This window comes from Acanthochromis polyacanthus, chromosome 22 (genome assembly GCF_021347895.1).
Source record: "Acanthochromis polyacanthus isolate Apoly-LR-REF ecotype Palm Island chromosome 22, KAUST_Apoly_ChrSc, whole genome shotgun sequence".
Classification (NCBI taxonomy): domain Eukaryota; kingdom Metazoa; phylum Chordata; class Actinopteri; family Pomacentridae; genus Acanthochromis; species Acanthochromis polyacanthus.
Window position 1 is genome coordinate 25,177,461 of NC_067134.1, and position 17,489 is coordinate 25,194,949.

The 17,489-nt window shown below is 37.6% G+C and overlaps 1 protein-coding gene across 1 annotated transcript in view; it reads left to right on the forward strand.

The window, feature by feature from the left end:
* The window catches only part of pard3ba (par-3 family cell polarity regulator beta a), a 261,589-nt gene that overhangs the window by 173,707 nt on the left and 70,393 nt on the right, over window positions 1–17,489 (forward strand). Inside the window, 2 exon segments of the mRNA XM_051942372.1 lie at window positions 5,877–5,987; window positions 7,193–7,477. Coding sequence (XP_051798332.1) covers window positions 5,877–5,987; window positions 7,193–7,477 — 396 coding nt within the window.

Here is a 17,489-nt window from a genome sequence, read left to right on the forward strand (position 1 = left end):
ACGTGTCAATCAGTCTATACATGAGAACACCATGAATGTGTAGGAGCTTAAAGTAAGTCTCAAAGCATGTCAGAGATTTCCTGTATAGTGATCATATTAAAGGAAGATAACTTGATTGGTCACGTCTCTTAGTCCATGGGCCCGGACCCAAAGTTTCCAGTATCGGTACCACTCGAGGTGACCAATTCTTTTTGGTATTTTTAACTTGATATATGTCTCGAGTTTGCATTTTCATATGATAGGCCTTGCAAACTCACAGCTGAATACAACAAAATGACACAATTGAGACACAAAATGACAAAAACAAGGCACAAAATGACAAAAGCAAGACACAAAATGACAAATACAAGGCACAAAATGACAAAAATTAGACACAAAATGACAAAAATGAGACACAAAATGTCAAAAACACAACACAAAATAACAAAACAAGACACAAAATGACAAAACAAGGCACAAAATGACCAAAATAAGACACAAAATGACAAAAGCACGACACAAAATGACAAAAGCACGACACAAAATGACAAAACAAGACACAAAATGACAAAAACACGACACAAAATGTCAAAAACACAACACAAAATGACAAAACAAGACACAAAATGACAAAACAAGACACAAAATGACAAAAGCACGACACAAAATGACAAAACACGACACAATGTCAAAAACACAACACAAACTGACCAAAATAAGACACAAAATGACAAAAGCACGACACAAAATGCCAAAAACGAGACGTAAAATGACAAAAACAAGACACAAAATGCCAAAAACGAGACGTAAAATGACAAAAACAAGACACAAAATGACAAAAATGAAATGCAAAATGACAAAAACAAGACACAAAATGAAAAGCTAGACAAAACAAAAACAAGGCACAAAATGACCAAAACAAGACACAAAATGAAAACCAATACACATAATGACAAGAACGACACACAAAATGACAAAAATGAGACACGAAATAACAAGACACAAAATGACAAAGACAAATAAGCATGAAAAGAAAATGCAGACAAAGAAGAATGCGTTCATTTGGGTCTGATGTTTAATTATTAGAATATATTCCCCTTTCCCAAACAGTTATTTTTAATTATTGACACATATTACATGTGATCTTTGCATACGGTGAGATTTAAATGAATTGTGCACTAACGTGGTTACGGTGAATGTTTCACTAATAAATGATAAAGCTGCCAGTGTGGAAACCCAATCACATCCTGATGCACTTCTATTAACCCACCGTACATTTTAGCACCACTTATGTTTGGTCACCTGAGATGGTACCAGTATCTGGTCTGTCTTCGCTGCTACTCTTCACACCGAAACAATGTGAATCCACATCAACCTGCTGTTGGCAAACATCACCCACACATGTATAAGTGAAGCGAGCAGATTAGCTTAGAACAGAGCTAATTGGTTTGCGGGGTGATGCCAGGCCGGTGTAGCATCCCTGTCCAGGTTTCCACTCGGTCAGGCCGGCGGGTTGCCATTCAGGCCACGTATCTGCCTGCAGCAGTAATGAGAAGTGCCTCGCTGTTAATGAGATAAACACAGACATTAGATTGGCTCAGCAGGAGCTCAGAGGGAAGGAGAGGGCGAGAGGAAAAAGAGAAGTGGGTGAGACGGAGGAGGCGAGAGAGAGAGAGAGATGGAGGCGAGGTTGAGTGAGGAAGGAGATGAGAGGGTTGGCGGGCATGGCGAGAAAGTTGATGCGAAGGGGAGATTGAGGAATATGAAATATTTAGCGGAAGAGGCTCGGTTAATTTCTTGAAAGTGTGAAGTAGAGCTTCATTATAGCGCGAACAGAGGTGACGAGTGTATTTTTGCCTGCACAATGAGAGGCTAAGCGCCGCGGAATGATAATGATGATGGCGGTCGTAATGGCAAAGTTGATAAGGGAAGCATAACACACGGCGGTGTAACAGCTACTTTATTGAGCAAAATGGTAAAATATTCATGCTCCATATGCTACATGGCTGCTCTAGCCCTTTTCTCATGTGCCCACAAACGCGCACAGACGCTCACGCTGAGGATCGTCAGCGCCTGCTGTGACATTATAACCGTATCTATCATTAAGCAGTCTTTTTCCAGGCACAGCCGCTAATGAACGCACAGGCTTTAGAATGAGTTTGTCTAGCGGTGGCGGAGTGTGTCAACATTTGGGAGTCTGACGCAAGGTGGGGAATGTGTGGTGTTTGCTTGTTGTGTCGGTTAGAGAGCCATTTTCATCAACGCATGGAAACGCAAGGAGAAGCTCAGATGATGATACACAATGAGTCTTCAAATCGCATTTTATTTCATTCTGAAACAGACTCAGAAGGTGGATTAGCAGCTGATGAGGGCCTAACGCATCGTATTTTCGCCGAGATGTTCATTTTCATGTCCCATGTCAGACCATTACTTCTCCACTTAGTTTTGTTTTTTGTTCTGACTTAAGGCTCGTCATCACTCGCTGTTTGGTTTAGAAATCAAAGCTACTACTTTTGGTTTAGAGGCTGAAACTACTTGGTTAATTTCATAGGGAAAAGTAGACTTCTACTAAGAATCCATTAGTGATGCCACAAAACTTCACATTATTCTAGAGACATTTTGAGTCTTTTTGGACACATTTCAAGCAATTTGGGGGACATTTTTCAGTCGTTTTGGAGGTCTTCTCAGTCTGCCGTCAACAGGTTTTACTCTTCCAGCAACAGTTTTTGAGTCATTCCGCAAAATTTTTGTCATTTTAGCAAAATTTTACATTATTTTGGAGACATTTGGAGTCTTTTCGGACACATTTCAAGTAATTTGGAGGACATTTTTGAGCCATTTCATACAAGTTAGAGTCATTTTGGAGCTCTTCTCAAACTGCCATCAACAGGTTTTACTCTTGGAGCAACGGTTGTTTTCGAGTCATTTTTCAAAAATGTTGTCATGTTACCTAAGTTTTCGTCATTTTAGCAACAAATTGCATTATTTTGGAAACATTTTGAATCTTTTTGGACACATTTGAAGTAATTTTGGGGCACATTGTTAGTCATTTTGAACAGTTTGTCATTTTATCAAAATTTTGATCATTTTAGCAAAATTTTACATTGTTTTGGAGACATTTGTAGTCTTTTCGGACACATTTCAAGTAATTTGGAGGACATTTTTGAGCCATTTCATACAAGTTAGAGTCATTTTGGAGCTCTTCTCAAACTGCCATCAACAGGTTTTACTCTTGGAGCAACGGTTGTTTTCGAGTCATTTTTCAAAAATGTTGTCATGTTACCTAAGTTTTCGTCATTTTAGCAACAAATTGCATTATTTTGGAAACATTTTGAATCTTTTTGGACACATTTGAAGTAATTTTGGGGCACATTGTTAGTCATTTTGAACAGTTTGTCATTTTATCAAAATTTTGATCATTTTAGCAAAATTTTACATTGTTTTGGAGACATTTGTAGTCTTTTCGGACACATTTCAAGTAATTTGGAGGACATTTTTGAGCCATTTCATACAAGTTAGAGTCATTTTGGAGCTCTTCTCAAACTGCCATCAACAGGTTTTACTCTTGCAGCAACAATTGTTTTCGAGTCAATTTTCAAAAATGTTGTCATGTTACCTAAGTTTTCGTCATTTTAGCAACAAATTGCATTATTTTGGAAACATTTTGAATCTTTTTGGACACATTTGAAGTAATTTTGGGGCACATTGTTAGTCATTTTGAACAGTTTGTCATTTTATCAAAATTTTGATCATTTTAGCAAAATTTTACATTGTTTTGGAGACATTTGTAGTCTTTTCGGACACATTTCAAGTAATTTGGAGGACATTTTTGAGCCATTTCATACAAGTTAGAGTCATTTTGGAGCTCTTCTCAAACTGCCATCAACAGGTTTTACTCTTGGAGCAACGGTTGTTTTCGAGTCATTTTTCAAAAATGTTGTCATGTTACCTAAGTTTTCGTCATTTTAGCAACAAATTGCATTATTTTGGAAACATTTTGAATCTTTTTGGACACATTTGAAGTAATTTTGGGGCACATTGTTAGTCATTTTGAACAGTTTGTCATTTTATCAAAATTTTGATCATTTTAGCAAAATTTTACATTGTTTTGGAGACATTTGTAGTCTTTTCGGACACATTTCAAGTAATTTGGAGGACATTTTTGAGCCATTTCATACAAGTTAGAGTCATTTTGGAGCTCTTCTCAAACTGCCATCAACAGGTTTTACTCTTGCAGCAACAATTGTTTTCGAGTCAATTTTCAAAAATGTTGTCATGTTACCTAAGTTTTCGTCATTTTAGCAACAAATTGCATTATTTTGGAAACATTTTGAATCTTTTTGGACACATTTGAAGTAATTTTGGGGCACATTGTTAGTCATTTTGAACAGTTTGTCATTTTATCAAAATTTTGATCATTTTAGCAAAATTTTACATTGTTTTGGAGACATTTGTAGTCTTTTCGGACACATTTCAAGTAATTTGGAGGACATTTTTGAGCCATTTCATACAAGTTAGAGTCATTTTGGAGCTCTTCTCAAACTGCCATCAACAGGTTTTACTCTTGGAGCAACGGTTGTTTTCGAGTCATTTTTCAAAAATGTTGTCATGTTACCTAAGTTTTCGTCATTTTAGCAACAAATTGCATTATTTTGGAAACATTTTGAATCTTTTTGGACACATTTGAAGTAATTTTGGGGCACATTGTTAGTCATTTTGAACAGTTTGTCATTTTATCAAAATTTTGATCATTTTAGCAAAATTTTACATTGTTTTGGAGACATTTGTAGTCTTTTCGGACACATTTCAAGTAATTTGGAGGACATTTTTGAGCCATTTCATACAAGTTAGAGTCATTTTGGAGCTCTTCTCAAACTGCCATCAACAGGTTTTACTCTTGCAGCAACAATTGTTTTCGAGTCAATTTTCAAAAATGTTGTCATGTTACCTAAATGTTTGTCATTTAAGCAACAAATTGCATTGTTTTGGAAACATTTCTAATATTTTTGGACACATTTGAAGTAATTTTGGGGCACATTGTTAGTCATTTTGAACAGTTTGTCATTCTATCAAAATTTTGATCATTTTAGCAAAATGTTGCCTTATTTTTTTTGGAGATGTTTTGAGTTTTTTTTATTGAAACAAAATTCCTAAATATTCAGATACTGCAAGTTATGTTTACACAAAGCAGATAGGATCCAAGTAGGGAAACAAATTAGGAGGACTGAGAGCAAAATTAAACATTTCATCAATAAAATAAATGAAGAAGAGGTTAAAAACAACATACAGACGAGCAAGTTATTGGAAGATGCAGTCTCGTCTAGTCTAGAGATGATGTGCAGAGCAGTGTGGGAAACACGTTTTTAGAGGTTTTAAAAATGTAAATAATAAAATGTCTGTTAAATGTGGAGCCTCTGTTTTCTCCAGTAAATCTGAAGGAGCTTGATTGATTCAGGGTTTTTTACATTTCAAATTCGGCTTCATTTTTTGTGATTAATTGCCCTGTAACATTGCCATACTGCACAAAATACATTTTTGAGTTCATTTTGCTTCCATAGTGGGATATTTCCAGACATTACAGCTAAAAATGAGCCCACAGTGAGTACAAAAAGGAATAGAGACAAAAAAAAGCCCAGAAACTGCCTTGGGCTCAGAGGGTTAAAGACATGTTACAGCCTGAACTACTCACTGCCTGAACAGGAGTGACAGTGACAGCACCAGCTGAGAAAATCTGTCTACGCTTTCCTGCTGTCTGTTTCTGAAGTTCACATTTTTTAGGTCTATGCAACCCTGTGTGTTAGGAGGGGGTTAGTGACGAAGCAGAATAACCCTGATCAGAGAATCATGTAGGTGGTTTAAACATCACACTCTTATATGTGGGTCTTTTTGTTGTCCAGGTTTGGAAAGAAGAAAGAAGACAAGAGCAAAGACGCAGCAAAAACATCAAAAAACAAACTGGAGGCCCTGAGTGAAGAGGAGCTGGACAGGATCCCTGACAGCAGAGATGGGTATGATTTACGGAAAAAGTCTCTGTGCTGCCTTTTCATAGCTCAGAGTGTCGTTCAAGACAGGTTTACAACACTGGAAAGTGCTGAGAGAGTGAGAAAGTTCATAGAAAAGCATTTGTCACGGCGGTGCAGCGCTATGATTGACATCTTGCCTGACAAGTTGTGAATCATCCTGATGCAGCTCCGTGCACCCGCCTCGTCCTCCAAAACAACCGCTCAGTTCAATGTGCAGAGCAGCTGTCTGTCACACATTCAAGACTACAATGAAGCTCATTCTGAGGTGAAGAATGCATGTAGAGGGGTCCTCGCTTTACGGCGTCCTCGACTTACAGCGTTCATCGGAACTGGTTATGTGGAACTAGTTGATGAGCAGAGCAGACGAATACCTCGTCACACAGAGCTATAAGATGACTTTGTTTACATTCACCTGGATTGTGCTACACTCGCTAACTTTTTGCCCTTCATTATGGCTCCCAAGCATAACTCAGACTCTTCAGATGGCAAAGTAAGTGGTGATGGTAAAAAGCTGCAGCTGTCCAACTAGTTAAACTCATGCTGGCAAAATGAATCGGGAGTCGTAGCAAACTTGACTTCTTTACTGTGGCTCTTGATACACTTTACAAACAAGTGAAAACTGCAACAAAAACAGAATAAAACAACATAAATACATGTAAATAAATCCTTTTAACTGAACCGATAAGTCCAAAAATGAAGTGAATCACTTGACATGTTAATGACGTTGAATCTGTGGCGTTTACAGAGTAGAGAGCCGTGCATCCAGAAAAGCACCAACGTGTGCACAGCTAAACATCAGATAGCAAACAGGAAGTGACAACTGTCAACAAAGAAAGGCTTTTTCAAAATAGAAGTACTTTGATAATTCTGCCTGAAGGGCAAAACACCATGAAGTGAAATTAGATTTAATAAAACGCTCGGAACAGGAAGAAACACCGACTAAGGTCAGCGTTATTAGATCAGGTTGTAAAAGCAGTGCAACATATTCTGTTATCTTCTTGTAACATGACTCATACATGCATGAAAGTCATCGGTACTCATGACTTTTAAGAAGAACTGATCAATATCGGGATGCACGTAACAACTTTGTTTACATTTTCACCAGAGGTCTGACTTACATCCATCTGTAGGAACTGTGACATAAATGGAGGACCTCCTGTCTTTGTACTGAGTCCTGTCCTCTCTGACAGCTATGACCCACGTTACGCTGAAATCCACTCCGGCCACGTCACTCCCGACCCGGCTTCCTTCCCGGACGTGGAGGACGACGACGGCGACCCCAACTACGCCCGCATCAACAACTTCCGCCAGCCGCCGTCTCCCCAGTCGTTCATCAGTCGCACGCCCTCCCCTTCGGCACCCATCGGGGGTCCTAACCCGCCTCGAGCGTCCTCCGAAGAACTGGATGGGCTCTACGCCAAGGTCAACAAGTCCAGACCCCCGCCTGCTCTGCAGAACCAAGCCCAGGCAGACAGGTGAGAGACTGTAGATGGGTGGATTATTTATGTTCCTCTGCTTACAAGGACTCTTCCCACTGCTTCTCTCTTGATTTAAGCTCAATGCTATTATAATACGTGTGTTTGAGATGTGCCGTGCAGCATTTGCGCCTCTCTTTCCGTGTAGATACACAAAGTTTTGTGCGTCGGTGTGCGCACACAAGGTCGCTGACCGCGGCTCGACTGGCATGAGTGAGAGAGTGTTTCCACGTATTTACATTCATGATCTGCCAAGCCAGAAAATGCATAAAACATGAATGCATCCTTACGCTGCGGTAATACCCTCATGCTGCATATGCACACACACACACACACACACACACACACACACACACACACACACACACACACACACACACACACACACACACACACACACACACACACACAGCAGTGGCATGCATGATTCATGGCGCTCCTCTGTTATGTTTGCTATAGTTTTGACCTTTGTAAATGTTTAAAATCTTTAAAAAACCTAATTGGAATCACTTCTTGGCGATAATTAAAGTTTTCCATCAGATACACAGCAGTGGAATTAATCGTTTGTAGATGTTTTAGCTCCAAAAAGTTTGTTAGGGGTCACTTTTGCTGGCAAACATAGAACATGGAGGAGGTTTTTCCTTCTTTTTAAGTTTTTGCTAGCAGTTTTGTCGGCGTTTGCGTCTCATTTTCTTCCCCACAACCCTGCCGACACTCAGAAATATATACTGGATCCAGGAGCATCAGTAAAACATCTCTGAAAGCATCCAGTTTGCTGCTCAGCCCCTTTTTTAATATAAAGTTAGCTTTTTCTCAGGCCTCCTGCTGTATGAACGATGAAATGACCTATGAAGGATTTAATCATCCCGTTTTGGAGACAAAAAGAATGATAACACGTCGTCATAAAGCCATTGTGTTTAATATTTAATGCTTTGTGCTCTCAGCTGGTTGAAGGTCGAATAACTCTCCTGTCCAGTCGGGAACATTATGTTTGCTGATAAAAACCGACTTGCTCGCTCTGTATGAGAAGCTCAGAATCACAGTGTAACCTCAGTCACTGTTGGATTTAAACCCAGCTTGTTTTTTCCACATAACCTTCAAATTAATGTCCCAATCATAACCTAATTTCCACTAAATTCCTGACCTACAGCAATGTGCAGAGGGGACTGAGTGTTCTAAGGCACGTTCATGCTCACATGTGCTTGAACCTGACTAAAGGTTAATCTTTAATCACAGTAGCAGTCATCTCTACATCGTAATATATGTGAAACTGAAGACAAAATGCCTCTAAAAAGGCAAACAGCAGGAGTTACACTGCAAAAACTCCAAATCTTACCAAGTCTGTTTGTCTTATTTTTAGTCAAAATGTCTCATCCCACTTCATTTAAGATAAATTCACTGAATAAGGGACATTTCAGCAGATGGAGGGACTTGTTTTAAGACAACGCTTCTTAAATATCTTGATATCTTATTTCAACCCTCCTGTCGTCCTGCGGGTCAAATTCACCTGTTTTAAAGTTTAAAAATGTGGAAAAAAAATACATATTTTCACGGTGAAAACTTCCACATTTTTAAACTTTTTGGGGAAATTTTGCAATATTTTTTGGTGGAAAAAAAAAGAAATGTTAAAAAACAAGTTTCTTTAAGAACATTCCTAAAAAATCAACCAATCAAAGTTTGCTGGATTTTGATAGATTTTTCCCCCCAATGTTCTTAAAGAAAATATTAGAACTTTTGCTGATATATATGGAGTCACTTTAGACGTTTTTAGGATTTTTAAAATTTTTTGGAAGATTTGTATTAATTTTTTGAAAATATTTGCAATTTTTAGATTTTTTAAAATTCTTTAAATGTTTATTTCTTGTCAAATTTGGGGATTTTGGGGAAAAAAATGAAATTTTTAAGGGAAACTTTTAAGGAATTTTCTTCCTGAAGATTTTGCAAATTTTTATAAATTTGGGGATTTTTTTTTTTTTTTTTTCCTGAATTTCTGGATTTTTTTCAGACGAGAAAAAAATATTTTCTGGTGCCATAAATGAAGACAACAGGAGAATTAAGACACCTAAGCTTGACAATCCTGGTAAATTATAGCTTAAAATAAGTTTTCCAGCTAATTTTAAGATCTCAATATTCTAAATATCAGATCTTATTTCAAAAATTCAAAAGTCATTTTTCACTTGTTCTGTTGGCAGATTTTTCACTTATTTCAAGTTCTTTGAAATAAGTTTTTTGTTCTTGCTTTTTTTCCAGTGTAGGTGTCTAATGCTTTATGCTGTGAAAATGTTGCTGTATTATCATCATTATTCAATTTTAATAATGTGTCAGTTCATTTAATTAGCTCTGGTTTCCCCTACTGTCTGCTGTTTTCCTCCTGTGAGGTTCTTCTTTTTCAGCCCAGGTTAGTAAACATATGCTCACTTCACCCTGATTCATTTCAGAACAGCCTTCACATCGTCGTTTAGTAGAACGTTTGGGTGTCGGAGCAGCTTATTTTTCTTCCACTGAAGGGTTAATTCCTGCAGAATGTTCTCATTCCCTCCATATTACTTATATTATCGCTGCTGAAGTTTTTCTAGCTTTAACTTGCAGCTACTTTTGTATGTGAGACAGAAAAAAGGAGGAAATCTAGGGAGGATTCTAATGCAAATTTATCATTTCCCATATGAAATAACACGGGCCACATTAAAACTTCCCTCAACTTAAACTCTCTGACAGAAATTACTATTGACTTGCAAATCAAAAACTAAGCCCCAGACACCCAATCTGATCCAGAAATAATAAAAAAAGAGGATACAGAGAGAGAGAGAGAGAGGGTTGGACATGGAGAGGAGACAGATGGGAATGGAAAGAAGCGACAGACGGAGGGAGAGCGAGACAAGAGAAAGCAGGAGAAGAGTGTAGGGAAGGAGGGAAGAAAGACAGAGCCAAGACTGAGGAGGGGGGGGAATGTGTTGGGCAGAGTAAATTCAAGAGAGAAGAAGTGACAGAGGAGAGGATGCAGACAAAAGAGGAGGAGGGATAATTAGCCACAGTCTAGCAGGCTGACAGATCTGTTAGACCACTTTAGCTCTCATCCACTAGTGGTGGGTACTTCATTACCAGCCTGTTTTCTCTTTCTCCCTCACTTTCTCTCTCTCTCTCTCGCACTCGGCGTGTCACTTATCCGTTGTCCCTCCCCTGTTTTTGCTCATAATGTATATTAGATAGTCTTAAACATTAGGCTGATGGATGGGGAGCCTTCTTTGGCTTGTTAGCTCTGCATGTGAGGCTGTGTCTCTGAAGAAAGACACAAATAAGCGTCTAATAATGCTGTTGGAGGACGGTCAGACTGCGCATGTTCATCGTAATTCAGTTGGCCTCCAAAAAAGATAGATTTGTTTATGTTTGTTGTATGGTCATGTTTTCTGAGAAGCCTTCAAAATTAAGCCCCGAGCTGAAATGTATGAGATTTTCCCCTAAAATGGAAAAGCAGGAACACTGACAGACACACTCGTGCCCTCATTGGCAGCTTCCACCACCTGCGGCTTGAAGGAGGGAACTCATTCACAAAGTCTCTGCATCTGTTAAAACACATGCGGCCGGCCTTGAGGTTGGAACCTCTGTGCCTTTCATTGACAAAGACACACTTATATAAACACACACATGGTCAGAAATAGACGAACACACCGCCGCCCACATGTAATATTGCTGTGAGGAAGCCCGGCGTTGCCTAGCAACAGTTCTGTGTGTGGTCCGGTGAGTGGAGGAAAATCCTGAGGTGTCCTTTACTGTGTGTAAATCTGTAAGTTGAAGCACAAACAAGCCTCCAGTTTTAACACAAAGCGGTTTCTACAAAAGCACCAAACATTTAGTCACAGATATCTGGAGCTGAGCAATAAAGTGTTTTACTTTACGATCAAAATGATAGACAACAAACGAGACAAAGTATTACAAAGACAAGAGCAAAATGACAAAAAATGAGACAAATGACACAAAGCAAAGCAAAAAGTGACTAAAAATTTGACAAAAAAGTGACAAAGCGCGACAAAAAATGGACACACACGAGACAAAACATGACAAAAAAGAACAAAATGGCAATAAAAGATTGAGAAAAAACACAAGTGAGACAAGAAGGAAACACAAAAAACAAAAACATGAGACAAATGATGGGAGTGAGACAAAGACAAAAAAAGAAGCAAAATCTGACAAAAAGGAGACACAAAATGACAAAAAAAAATGAGACAAATGACACAAATCAAAACCACAAGTGACTAAAAATTTGACAAAAAATGATAACGCGACAAAAAATTGGACACAAATGAGACACAAAATGACAAAAAATAGGCATGAAGCGGCAAAAAATAGACAAAAAAAGAAGTGAAACATAAAGGAAACACAAAACGACAAAAACATAAGACAATTGACAAAAGTAAAACAAAAAAGATAATAAAAACCAGACAAAATATTACAAAAATAAGACACAAAATGAAAGAAATGAGATAAACGATATGAAACAAAACAAGAAGAGGCTAAAAATTGGATGAAGAAGTTACAAAGCGACAGAAAATTGGATACAAACGAGACAAAAAATTACAAAAAAAGAGCCCAGTGGCAATAAAAAATTGACAACAAAAACAAGTGAGACAAGAAGGAAACACAAAAAACAAAAACATGAGACAAATGATAGAAGTCAAAGACAAAAAAGAAGCAAAATCAAGACAAAATTTGACAAAAACGAGACACAAAATGACAAAAAATGAGACAAACAATATAAAACAAAACAAAAAGAGACAAAAAAATGGACAAAGAAATTACAAGCGGAAAAAATTGGACTCAAACGAGACAAAAAAACTACCAAAAAATGGAAAAAAATGACAAAAAAACACGACAGGCAAAAAGGAAACACAAAGCGGCAATAATGAGAAACAAAACAACAAAAATGAGACAAATGACACGAAACAAAGAGACAAAAATTTGACCAAAACGTTACAAAGCGACAAAAAATTGGACATAAACAAGACAAAAAAATGACAAAAAGAGGAATTAAACAGCAAAAACTACACAAAAAAACACAAGGGAGACAAAAAGGAAGCAGAAAATGACAAAACTGAGACAAATGACAAAAGTCAAACAAAAGAAGCAAAAATAAAACAAAACATTACAAAAATGAGACACAAAGTGACAAAACTGAGACAAATGACAAAAGTCAAACAAAAGAAGCAAAAATAAAACAAAGCATGACAAAAATGAGACACAAAGTGACAAAAATGAGACAAATGACAAAAGTCAAATAAAAGAAGCAAAAATAAAACAAAAAATTACAAAAATGTGACACAAAATGACAAAACTGAGACAAATGACAAAAGTCAAACAAAAGAAGCAAAAATAAAACAAAAAATTACAAAAATGAGATATAAATTGACAAAAATGAGACAAAAGTCAAACAAAATGACAAAAAAAACACAAGCGAGACAAAAGCAGGCTACTTTTTTATAGTTTCCAGGGGAACAGCATCTCTCTCATCTTTTACATCACTTGGTTTTAATGATGCTGCAGATAAAATGTGTTCATTATACTGGAAGAAGGTGTTATAGATCCTCATCAAGATGTTTCTGAAGTATAGTTAGAGGTGCGTCTGCATTGTGTTTGCTACTTCCTGTCAAAGCCCTCAACGGTGAACTTCCAGCGCTGTCTCCCTAATTTACTGTCGGACATTTTCATTAGGCCTTCAATGGCAGGTGTGCACCGTGATGAGCGTCACATTTGATTAGAGCTGCGCTACAGGCTGACCTGTGGAGAAAAAAGGTTAGCTATGCTTGTCAAATTTTATTAGCCAGAAGGCAGTCTTTGTAGCTGGAGCAAGAAACACAGAGATGAGATGAAAGGCGAGCGAGAGAGAGAGAGGCCAAAGTGCAGAGATGTGAAGACTGAGAGGCTGTGCTGTAAAAATGCACCATTGTGCTAAAAAAAAAAAAGGGAACATGAAGGTGTAAGCTAAGTAAATGACACGAGTGAGTCTGCTCCTGGAGTTAGACCAGGATTCAAACAGTGACATGAACTTTACAAGTAATTTGGAGAACATGACAAATTGTTTGGATCATAAAGTACTAGATTGTTCGTTGTTCATTTGTCATTTTCTGTCTCGTTTTTGTCATATTTTGACTTGTTTGTGTTGTTTTTTGTCTGACTTTTGATGTTTGTCTCATGTTTTTGGTCGTTTTGGGTTTCCTTTTTGTCTCTTCTGTCCAATTTTTGGTCGCTTTGTAACTTTTGTCCAGTTTTTGTGATTTTATTCCTTTTTTGTCATTTTTTTGTCTCGTTTCTGTCCAATTTTTTGCTGCTTTGTAACTTCTTTGTCCAGTTTTTGTCATTTTATTCCTTTTTTGTCGTTTTTTGTCTCGTTTCTGTCCAATTTTTGGTCGCTTTGTAACTTCTTTGTCCAGTTTTTGTCATTATATTCCTTTTTTTGTCGTTTTTTGTCTCGTTTCTGTCCAATTTTTGGTCGCTTTGTAACTTCTTTGTCCAGTTTTTTGTCATTATATTCCTTTTTTGTCATTTTTTGTATCGTTTCTGTCCAATTTTTGGTCGCTTTGTAACTTCTTTGTCCAGTTTTTTGTCTCTTTTTGTTTTTGTTCGTGTCATTTGTCTCATTTTTGTAATATTTTTTCTTGTTTTTGTTGTCTCATGTTTTGGTCATTTTGTTTTTCATTTTCGTCATTTTGTGTTTCCTTTTTCTTCTCTCTTGTGTTTTGTTTTTGTCATTTTGTTCCTTTTTTGTAATTTTTTTCTCGTTTTGTCTTGTTTCTGCTTCTTTTTTGTGTTTTTTTGTCCGACATTTGTCTGACATTTTTGTTATTTTGTCTTTCCTTTTTGTTTCACTTGTTTTTGTCTTAATTTTGTAATTTTGTTTTTTGCTTTATTCATTGTTTTGTGTGTTGTTTTTGTTGTTTTGTGTTTCCTTTTTGACCCTTTTGTGTTTTTTGTCTATTTTTTTGCCGTTTTGTTCATTTTTTGTCTCTTTTTGTCCAAATCTTTGTCGTTTATCTAATGTTTTGGTCGTTTTGTTTCTGGTTTTTGTCGCTTTGTGTTTCCTTTTTGTCTCTTTTTTTGTCATTTTCTTCCTTTTTTTGGTAATGTTTTGTCTCATTTGTGTCCAATTTTTGTCGCTTTGTAACTTCTTTGTCCAAATTTTTGTCTCTTTTGTTTTGTTTTATATTGTTTGTCATATTTTTGTCATTTTGTTTCTTTTTTTAATATTTAATGTCTTGTTTTCGCTTCTTTTTTGTCTTTATTTGCCTGACTTCTGTCATTTGTCTGATGTTTTTGTCGTTTTGTGTTTCCTTTTCGTCTCACCTGTGTTTTCTTGTCAATTTTTTTGCCGTTTTGTTACTTTTTTTGTCTTGTTTGTGTCCAAATATTTGTCTCTTTCTAACTTTTTTGTCAAATTTTTAGTCTCTTTTTTGGATTTTTCCTTGTCGTTTGTCTCATTTTTGTCATATTTTGTCTGTATTTGTTGTTTTTTGTCTGATTTTTGTCGTTTGTCTCAAGTTTTGGTCGTTTTGTTTGTTTCTCGTTTTTGTCCCTTTGTGTTTCCTTTTGTCTCTTTTTTTGTCATTTTCTTCCTTTTTTTGGTAATGTTTTGTCTCGTTTGTGTCCAATTTTTTGTCGCTTTGTAACTTCTTTGTCCAATTTTTTGTCTCTTTTTGTTTTGTTTCATATCGTTTGTCTCATTTTTGTCATTTTGAGTCTCAGTTTTATAATATTTTGTCTCGTTTTTGTTGCTTTTGGTCTGACTTTTATCATTTTGATCATGGAGTAAAATACTCCGTCATTCAGTTCCAGATTATCCACCACAATGACAAAGTTCACTTTGCAGAAATATCCTCTGAAAATAGTTTTCAGTCGAGCTTTGTTGTTATTTTGCAGCTTCCAGTTTATTTTGCATCCTCTCCGTGTTGCTGCGACACAGTTTTACGTCCCTGTAGACAAAGATGTGCAAAGCAGGTGTTATATAAGGCCTCTTCCCATTGAGACAAACGCTGGAATTCACCTTTTTCTTCGCTGCAATGAGGAAAAATACATCTTCTTGTTTTCTGCTATTTGTCAGACAGGATCCGCCTGAGGAAGAGCTCAAAGGAGAAGAGTGTGTTGCTCACTTGAAAACAGCGCGTCATTATTGCAGACTGCATAATAAGCCGTTTTTAGCTGCGCTGTCTTTACAGTGTATTTTATTGGTGCTCTATCGTAGCAATTAAAATGTTTCTCCTTTGCATTCAAGCAGCTTCCAGCGCTTCTTTTGTCCACAGTCGGTTCCACAGAGAGCAGCAGGCTTTTACTGCAGGCTAGTGTGAGATTGTGAGCTAATCAGGTTATTTTTGTTACTGCTGCGCGTTTGTCTAACGACAGAAAGCAGATCCACGGTGAGTCATGAGTCTGGGGTTTGTCAAGTTGAGTTAGACTTCCCAGTCAGGCTTTTGGTATTGATAGCTTGTGTGATATGTGCGTTCTGCTGAGATGTGATCAGTCAAACCAGGAAGCACTTTTTCTTGTAGAGTGTTCATGTGGAGGATTTGATCTGCCCTGAAGAAAACAAGAATCGGTCGAAGTCGGAAAAAAGCAGATAATTTTGTGTGTTTAACTGTTTCTAGCTCACATGGCTGCAAACCAAGTTTCTCTTTGGAAGCAAAGGAGATGAGAAATCCCTCAATCGGAGACATGTGGAGCAGTAATTGGACACAAAAACTGCGACCATGTTAGAAGGTTTTACTGCAGTCAACGGGAGAACCATTTAGCTTGTGAAGACTGTGTTTTTTTTTAGCTGATGGTTGAGACAGCTTTCCTTCACCCACGGTGGCAGCAGACAACTTATTTCAGGGTCCACGTGCAGACTCTTGAACTCCATGTTCTTCATCACAGCTCGATCTGAGATGATGCGTCTATAGAGGGATGATACTACTCCACTGTGGGTTTCTTTCCTTTGCACTATTCTGTCTCTGTTTCATTTAACCGTCCTGTTATCCTCATTTACAGGCACCGAAAAATAGTGTTTCCTTGTCTGAAAAAAAATCCAAAAATTCAGTGAAAACAATCCACAAGTTTCTGAAAATTTGCAAAACCTTCAGGAAGAAAATTCCAATTATTCCTTCAAAGTTTCCCTTAAGAGTTTTATTTTTTTAAACATCCCCCAAATTTGGCAAGAAAAGTCAATTGTAAAATTCTTCCAATGAAGTCCTAAAAATATCTAGAGAGAGTTTATATATTAGTAAAACTTCTAATATTGTCTTTAACCATTAAAAAGCCGGGACCGAGTAAACTCGTTCCCACTTACTCGTACACACAGCCGAAACCGAACATTCTCAGCTCAACACGTGTGACTTGTTTATGATTGCTAATTAACATAAAATATGCACACACCCGTATGTTTAAGTCGACCAATGGTAAGATAAAAACATTGGCCCCAAATTTGCTAATTTCAAATGATAAAGCTGTATGAGCCGTTACAACGAAGCCGCAATTAGCTCTTATCGGGGCCGCGAACCGGCCGAAATTCAATATGGCGAACGTCTACGACAATGCGACCTCACAAGACTTGATCGATATTTTATGGATTAGGTGGTTTTAGTATGTGTTTTAGTATATGTACTTCTCCAGAATCATGGCCTTGTTAAGGGTTAAGAACATTCACAAAAAATTCTGGTTGATTTTAGTTGATTTTTTTTGCGAAATGTCCGTAGTCACCCCTCAGTGGCTACAGAACCGACTGACCTTACCGAAGCACAAAGAAGCACCAGGATGAACCGTTCCCATCAAACCAGCCGCCCTGACTGAGAGTTTAGGTTGCAGATACATGATTATGTGTGGTGATTGCTGGGGTCTTTTGGGAGAAGTCGTGGTGGCAGACCAATGAGGAGGTCTGGAGCTCCTCTTGACCGCCAGGTGGGATCTGGAACTCCGTCTTCGGTCGGCTGGAATCGGTCCACTCTCCACAAGCCATCCAGACGCACGGCCACCAGAGGCCGGAACATGTTGCAGA